The sequence below is a fragment of the Elephantulus edwardii genome, unplaced genomic scaffold, assembly GCF_000299155.1.
Source record: "Elephantulus edwardii isolate Elephantulus edwardi_28Jun2011 unplaced genomic scaffold, EleEdw1.0 scaffold00005, whole genome shotgun sequence".
NCBI lineage: Eukaryota > Metazoa > Chordata > Mammalia > Macroscelidea > Macroscelididae > Elephantulus > Elephantulus edwardii.
Genome location: NW_006399755.1, coordinates 18,055,945 through 18,064,724, shown reverse-complemented (window position 1 = coordinate 18,064,724; position 8,780 = coordinate 18,055,945). Strand labels below are relative to the sequence as shown.

The 8,780-nt window shown below is 45.3% G+C and overlaps 1 protein-coding gene across 1 annotated transcript; it reads left to right on the top strand.

Annotated features, from left to right (window-relative positions):
• Positions 1 to 1,988: 1,988 nt before the first annotated feature.
• TACSTD2 (tumor-associated calcium signal transducer 2) lies at positions 1,989 to 2,945 on the top strand. The gene has a single exon (XM_006879736.1). The coding sequence runs from the start codon at positions 1,989 to 1,991 to the stop codon at positions 2,943 to 2,945; it is 957 nt and encodes a 318-aa protein (XP_006879798.1).
• Positions 2,946 to 8,780: the final 5,835 nt, after the last annotated feature.

Genomic DNA, 8,780 nt, shown 5'->3' with positions numbered 1-8,780 from the left:
AAGCCCTTATAAACTTGTTGGTTCTTTCAAAGAATTTGTACCTTTACCTCTTCTTACCCTGAATAGACACATAAATTGTACAAGTGTGTGCATGTGTGTGTGTAAGAGAGAAAAGTTGTTGTCGTTGTTGCTCACGACTCATAGTGACCCTGTGAACAACAGCTTGTGAGAGAGAGGAAGAAAAAAGAAGAGGAAAAAAGTGACTAGTAGAAAACTTAATATATTGAACACAAGGATATTGGGGTTTTACCCCTAGTGTCCTGATAGTTAAAGGGCTGGGCTCTAGTGGACTGGTGAGTAGTTGGGGGACATTGTCCCTCTTCCTCCCTCCAGTCACTCCATGGGAGAAAGATATCCCTGTTTCCATAAAGATTTTTGGAATCCTTGGAAACACTACTTCCATAGGGTCACCAGGAATTAGAATCAACCACATTGCAGTGGGTTTGATGCATAGTGACAGTACTGCTTCCCTAAACTAAGATTCTATACCGCTTTGTTCCCACAGCATTTATTTAAGGTCTCAAATCAGTCAGGCCAGACACTAAAGACCCTTTCCAGGAATTTGAGCAAATACATTCACTAAAATAGCTTTTCCCTTCAACGTGGTATTGAATCGATCTCTCAGTGTCAGCTGAATCTCCTATAAAAACGAGTCTGATAGGTAGTTCATCCCTATCTGGACTGCCATGAGGATGAGATGATGTTTATGAAATGTAAATGGGAGAAATATTTACTACTATAGGAATCCTGGTGGGGTAGTGGATTAAGAGTTGGTTGCTCACCCTGAAGTTGACAGTTCAGACTTACCTGAGGAAGCCAAAGGAAAACAGCCTGCTCCCTCAAAAGGTGAATGGCTTTAGAAACCGTGTAGTGAAATTTTACTCTTTCCTTTAGGATCTTTATGAGTCAGAATTGATTCACTGACAGTTATTATATACCATGGAGTTAAAAAAGTAACTCATAGCTGACCCTCTACGTGGATTTTCAGAGGAGGCGAGTGCTCTCATCTTTCTCGCAGAGAGCGGTGGGTAGATTCAAACCATGTCATTTGAGTTAGCATCACAACTCCTTATCTCTGTCACCAAGGCTCCAAGTGACAGTTGTTGTTGTTATATAGTGTGAAGTCAACTAGGACTCACAGCAACCAAGAACAATAGCTCTGAGCCTTGCTCTATCTTTGTGCCAGCTTCATCATTTCTGACACACGTGAGCTCATTGTCACAATCACTGTGGCTTGTATTATGGGAATTGGGGGTTAAAGGGAGAACTTGAGGGAAAGGATATAACTAAAATCACACTATGGAGTCCACGCAAGGTTAACCCTGAGTGATAAAATGGCTCTGTGATTTTCTTGGCGATAATCTTTACATTGCCAGGCTTTTTTTTTTTTAGGCTCTTTTTACCCTCCCCCCGCAAGGCAAGAGGTTGATCTGAATTGTTACCTCTTTTGGTTAGTAGTCAGAACAATTTACATACGACACCCAGGGATTCCATGAAAGAAAGAATGGAAAGGGAGCAGAGAAAAAGAAAGATAACGTCTTGAAGGGGTGGGGATGGGGGAGAGTGAGTGTGCTGAATTACAGTCTCGAGAGAATTCTTGTTCAGAGATCGGCCAAAGGTTCTCAGCAAGTGGCTGCGTTGAGTGAGGATGAGAGGGCGGGCCGGGGGCGGGTACCGCCGAGCTCGGGTTAGTATCGGTTTTCTTCCTAACTTTCGGTCCAGAGGAGGCAGAGGGCGGGGAACAGCCCCAGCTTCCCTGATCCTATCGAGGGTTCAGCCTTCCGAGGGGACTAGCGGGAGGGGGCGGCAGGATGTGTCACCCAAATACCAGCGAGTGAGTCTGCAGCCAAACCAGCCGGGCAGGTCGGGCGAAGTATAAGAAGAGGGAGGGAGCGGCCTGGCGGCAGACGCCGGAAGGTCCCAGACAGAGAGCCCAGGTCTCCCGCGCCACGTCCCACTGCGTCCCGCCAGCGCTCCTCGGTCCCAGCATGTCCCGGGGTCCGGTTCTCGCACTGCCGCTGCTGCTGCTACTGCTGGCAGCTGTGATCGGCCGTGCAGCGGGGCAGTACAACTGCACATGCCCGACAAACAAGATGACCGTGTGTAACCGGGACAGCCAGACCGGCCGCTGCCGGTGCACGGTGATCGGCACCAACCACGAAGTCAACTGCTCCACCCTGACCTCCAAGTGCCTGCTGCTCAAGGCGCGCATGCAGCCTTCCAGGGGCGGCCGCAAGTTGGTGCAACCGAGCAAGCACGCGATCGTGGACAACGACGGCCTATATAACCCTGACTGCGACCGAGACGGCCGCTTCAAGGCCCGCCAGTGCAACCAGACGTCGGTGTGCTGGTGCGTGAACTCGGTGGGCGTGCGCCGCACCGACAAGGGCGACCAGAACTTGCACTGTGAGGAGCTGGTGCGCACGCACAACATCCTCATCGAGCTGCGCCACGACCCGGACGCCCAGGCCTTCAACCACTCGGATCTGGACGCCGAGCTGCGGCGGCTCTTCCGTGAGCGCTACCTGCTGCACCCCAAGTTCCTGTCGGCGGTGCACTACGAGAAGCCCACCATACAGATCGAGCTGCAACAGAACGCGTCCCAGAAGGACGCCAACGACGTGGACATCGCTGATGCCGCCTACTACTTCGAGAGGGACGTCAAAGGCGAGTCGCTTTTCTCTGGCCCCGGTGCCTTCGACGTGCGCGTGCGTGGGGAGCCCCTGAACGTGGAGCGGACACTCATCTACTACCTGGACGAGAAGCCACCCCAGTTCTCCATGAAGCGCCTCACAGCTGGTCTCATTGCTGTCATTGTGGTGGTCGTGCTGGCCATAGTCGCTGGGGTGGTTGTCCTGGTAATCACCAACCGGAGGAAGTCAGGGAAGTACAAGAAGGTGGAGATCAAGGAGCTGGGGGAGTTGAACAAGGAGCCCAGCTTGTAGGTACTGAGTGGAGCAGGGGGGGTGAGATGGAAGATCTGATTTCAGGATCTCCCCAGACCCAAGTCAGTCACTGTTCTTGGTTCTGGGCCCAAAGATGGAGAGTGGTGTCAAATCTATCAAGTTCTCTCCACTACCAAGTTTAATCCTCATCCTAGAGTTACCTCTCTTTCTGACGTCTTGAAAGAAATATTTCTAAAAACTCCTTTATTTTCCGCCCAACAACTAGAAACCTGACTCTGGATGTTAAGAAAGGATAGTGCTGATTATGAATAAGCAGCTAACTGATCACAGCTGAAGGCTTATTTGCAAATGATGGAATTGGGTTTGAAGCTCTGGAAGGGAAAGGGCTTTCCTGATGCGAAGGGGAGATTGTTAATTGAGCAGACTCATTTACCATCCTTGGTGTTAGTCACCACACAGCTTGTTTCAGCTGTGCCAGAGTTCAATTTAAACGTCTTTATTTAGAGGTCAGACTATATCCCAGAAACTGGGCATCAGTTCTTAGTGCAGCTGATGTCAGTGATACTCTCTTTTGTAAAATGTTTGTACATAGCTTGTCTTTGATAATGTTGCTGTGGTTTTTTAAAAAAGATGAGTTTAATAAAATATGAAAAAGGCGCCAGCCAAAAAGATGAAGTTTGTGAAAACTTACTCCACATTTTTACCTCTTTAAGTCTCCTTTAATTTACTACAGCTCTGATCTTTTACTTAAAATTCTAACCCTTTTGTAGAAGTGGCTATTTCACATTGCCATTGTGGTTATTTTCTAAGCTGTCCTTAGTTCCGGTTACAGAAGGGTGGTTCTGAGGGAGGAGGCTAGAACTAGCTGGTTTTGGTTCTTTCTGTAAGGATTCTCCCCCTTGGAGAAACAAAACTCTTTATTTCACAAACTCTATCTCCTTTAAACCCCAGCACTCTCCTGAAGTAGGTGGTATTTACTCCCATTTAGCTCTTGGGAATATTGCTTAATCCCAAATATAGTAGCTCTGAGAGAGTTTAACAACTTTTCTTTATAATTAAAGCCATCCTGGAGTGAGCCTGTGGCCTGAGTATGTGCAGGTTTTCCTGAGGTGTTTACCAATGATATATTTTTAACAAACTTTTATGTTGTTACCAGACAGCTGTGAAAACAATCCACTTGTCTCTGTTTTGTTTATCTCCTCCTGTTCACACATTCATTTATGTAAATCCAGGTGTGTTTGTTAGCAGCTCACGGAGCAAGGAAGCCTACAAGTAAACAAGTTACTGAGATTGCTAGAAAACTAGTGCTGCAACAGTTACTGCAAGAGGCACCTACAAAGGAAGGTGTGGTTGGCATATCACATACCAGGTAAAGAAATCCATGGCCCTTGCCATGGTGGCTTCCCATGAAATAGTACAGCTGTGATTCTATGGGGCATCCAGTGGCAGATTTTTGCAAAAGCAAATCACCATTCTTTTCCTCCGTGGTGCCTCTGGATGAATGCAGACCTGGTTTGAGCAGCATGAATTAATTGTTTGCATCACCCAGGGACTCCAGCAAATTGAAGCCACTGGATGTCACAAGCAGTTTGTGATCAGCTGCTAAGCTGAAAGTTAGCAATTCAAACCCACCCAGAGCTCTGTGCAGAAGAGATCTGTTTCTATGAAGATTAAAGCACAATTAAGTAGTTCTACTCTGTAGGTGCACAACAACCTCTCTGTAACACACAGGAGCACCATGAATTGGGAAATGTTGCATAGCAATTAGCAACAAGAATAGCAGAAAGAGCAAAGAGTTTGATTCAAAACTTCAGTTTCTTTGCTGGAATCTATCTCAGTCCCCTCCTCCCATGCTACGGTGGCGTGGTCTGCAGGAAGCTGGTCTGCTAACCCTGAAGCTGAGCCTCTCTGTCAGTTTGAATCTACCAGGGACTCCAAACAAGACAAGCACTCCCCTTCAGTGTGATTCACAGCCTGGGAAACCCAAAGGAGGTTATGGGGCAGTTCCATCTCGACAGTGATGAGTTTTGTTTTTTGTGGTGTTTTTGTTTTTGTTGGTGAGTTTTTTGAGACTCCTTACTCTTCTATGGCTGTGCCTACCCTGGGAAGCTATAGCATTCATAATGCTAACAACAAAAAGTGATCTGGTGGCACTGGTGAAGTAGGTATTATGGGTTCCATCATCTGAGATGTCACAGACTGTAACTCACTTAGGGAAGGACATCTGGTCCCAAATCTCTATCACTCAGATGAGGGCTTGCTCTCACTCCTTGCGAGGTACCTCAGAAGAATGGGCTCCCTTTGTGATTTCCACTCCCCAAGTCACTGAAGTGCCTTACCTAGAGTGACCTTGGCAATCAACTTGGGCATAACTCACCATTCTACAGATGAAAGGGCTAGTGACTGCTCAAGATGAGGACTAATGTCTTAGGGGCCCCACTGGAGCTAGAAAGTCTCTTGATTGCTGGTCCAGTGTGGTGGTTTGGTTTTTTTCATGATCACACATGGCTATTGTTTTAAGAATCACTCCAAAAGCTGTCACTTGCCCGGCTAGGATAACTAAGCAAAAGAAGCACTCGGCATGTCACTGGGTCTAACTTTTGTGTTGATTCAGACCAGGAGGCCTTATAACGCTTTTTCATTTACCAAATGCATTCACACATTTTTTTGAGGTATTGACATGATAGACATAGATCAGGTATTGGCAAATCCGAGTTCCAGTTCTGCTCTCTCTACTCGGCAAGCAAATCACCTAACTCTTGTCAGTTATAAAGTGAAAATGTTAACTAACCCACTAATCTCTCTCTAGGAGCTCTGGTGACTTAGTGGTAAGGAGTTGCAGTTTGACTCCACTAGCTGCTCCAAAGGAGAAAGATGGGCATCTCCTTACCTTCAATTTACAGCCTCTGAAAAGGAGGGTCAGGGATGAGCTGGTTCCTTCCAACTTGATGGTATATAACTAAAACAACAATCTCTTACTAATACCAAGATTAAATTAGGTAATTTATCCTAAGGGTCTACAACAGTCAGGCATAAATTCAGTGGTAGCATGTTTGGTTAAAAAATAATCACAACTCAGCAAAAGGTGAACATGGAGCTATTATTTTACATGTGCATGAGGAGATAATTTTGGTTCCAGAAAGAAAGTAAATGGTTTGAAAAAACTTGGAATAATAAGGTTTATAAAGTGAGAAGCAGGGAGAAATAAATCTTGGCTAACCTAACCTTTTTCTGAGATCAACAGTTACCAGATCACAAAGCCCTCCACTCAACCATATTGTTGTCAATTGCTGTCCTGTCCAGCACGACTCATAGCAACACTATGAACAGAAGCCTTTATAGCTTTTGAAATTCAAATTTAACAAACCTGATAAGACACAAGAAAGAAAAACTTAGCACCTTGATGGCAGGAAAGGGTGAGGTGGATAGAAAAATCCCTGGCAGACAGAATCAGTCCTGGTCAAGAACTTCTTTACAGGAAATGAAATTTATTTTCACGTGCAAGAAAAGCCCCAAACCAAAGCAGTATGTGTGCTGTCATCTTTGAGCCTTCCATGGCAGAGGATCCAAATGGCGAAAGTTCAGTACGTCTTTTCTTTTCTCTCGTTGTATAGAGGGCACGGATTATTGCATCCCTGTCCACACATCAGAAAGCGCATCCAGATACGTTAACTCATGATCACATCCTTCATGTGCCAACTTCTACTCCCAGCAGCCCTGGGTCCAACAGGTTGAAACCTGGCTGGATCCTCTGCCATTCTCTCAATTCCCTCCATGCTTGAGCCCATTGTGGCAGTGGCTGTGTTAGTCCATTTCCTTTAGGCTGTTCCTCTCCTTCATTCACCCTTTCTTTGCTTTTCCCACTGTGATGCCTTTTCTTTTCTTTTTCTTTTTTTTAGTTAATTTTAATATAGGTTTATAGAGACTTTGGATTTCCATTCATTCATTGTTGCAGTTTTCTCCCTGCCCACCCCACTCCCCCAATTCATTCTTCTCCTTGAAAAGAAAAGAAAATTCTTTCATTGTTATGCAATCCCTCCCCCCAAGCCCACTGCACTGTGCACCTTCGTTCTGGACTCTAATACCCAATCATATATCCCTTTTAAACAGTTCTCTTCCTCATCTCTTTCAATGCAGTATACATCATTCATTCCCTCCTTCTCTGTCTTCCCTCAACCCCAATGGCAGTTCCATTTTGCAACAGTGGCCCTATGCAATATTCGTCCTTTTGTGACTGAGATATTTCACTCAGCATAACCCATTTTGTATAATATTTCATGAGAGATTGAGATTGTTCACAGCTTTAGTTTGCTTGGCTCCACAGTCAACACTCTTGGCACCAGTAGCCAGGAAATTAAAAGGCGCATTGCTATGGGAAAGTCTGCTGTTAGGGACCTCTCTAAAGTACTGAAGAGCAATGGTGTCTCTGTGGAGACTAAGGTGTGTTTGATACAGGCCGTGGTCTTTGTTATCACTTGTTATGGATCAGAGAGTTGGACAATGACCAAGGAGGATAGAAGGAGAATGATGCCTCTGAGCTGTGGTGCTGGAGAAGAGTATTGAGGGTACCATGAACTGCTAGGAAAACAAACAGATTCATCCTGGAAAGGGTTAAACGAGGTGGCTCCTTGGAGGCAAGGATTCTGAGGCTCTGTCTAACATACTTTGGACATGTTGTGAGGAGAGATCAGTCCTTGGAGAAGGACATCATGCTTGGGAGGGTGGAGGGACAGCTCAGGAAGGGAAGGGCCTCTATGAGGTGGATTGATTCAGTGACTGGGATAATCGGGATGGGAGTGTCAGAGACCGTGCGATTGGCACAGGACAGAGCAGAGTTTAGAGCTGTTGTATATACGGTCGCTATGAGTCGCAAGCAACTCAACGCACATAACAACCACCACCACCTTGTTTTTCAGTGCTCACAATAACTTTTCTTAAGGCCTAACCCTCCTTGGCTGTCTAGCCCAGGTTATTGTCTTATGTACCAAAGCAGCTAAGTGCAATGTTTGTTTTCTCAGACTAGACACAACTGTCTAACCCAGTCCTTCTAGTTGCTATTTTAAAGGTCAATTTACTTCTGCTGAGGTCAGGGGAACTCCAGAATTGATGGTTAGGCTTTTAACCTCCACCTTTAAGGACTCCCTCCCCGAATGTAGGGTTGACTGCATTCAGTGCAGGCCTGCCCTTGATAGGAATGTGAGGAACAGGCAGTGGGCATGGCCAGCAAGTCAGGTCCCTGCTTGTCTGGTGGCAGCTTGTCGAGCCTTTTAAAGAGGCTCAGTTTCCTTGTTTAGGACACCAGGCTTTCTCCATTATTTCTATTTCCTTCACTGGAACTATTTTTACAAAATTACCCATTTCCCCCTGCTTATATTCTTTTTTCTTTACTGTTTCCCCAACAGAATCACAGAATATACAATGTAGGAAGAGCCTTGAGTGTTCATTTAGTCCAAGACTACCGTTCTACTGAGAACATGAGAAACTGAGGTTAAAAAGAAAAAGGATTTTACCCAAGTCCTGCAGCTAGAGATGCAGCCACCTACCTCATACTCCAATATCCTGACTTCTGTCCTGCTTGATGTTTACATTCCGGGTTAAATGTGAATCTTTTGTTTACTTATTTTTACCCCAATCATTTCTTTTTCTTTTTTTTCTTTTCAGTTGTTGTGATTGCTTTTTAGCTTTTCAACATCATTTAACTAAAAGAGATGCTTTAGTTAAATATAAAATGCAAGGGTTTGGAATTACTTAGCTTTTCTGATTGTAAATAAATTTCTTTTTTTCTTTTCTTTTTTCTTTTTAAAAGCTAAAGAAGCTTTATTAAGGGGGCTCTCTGGTGGGATTCCTTGGTCTGCAGAAAAAGAAACAGGCAGA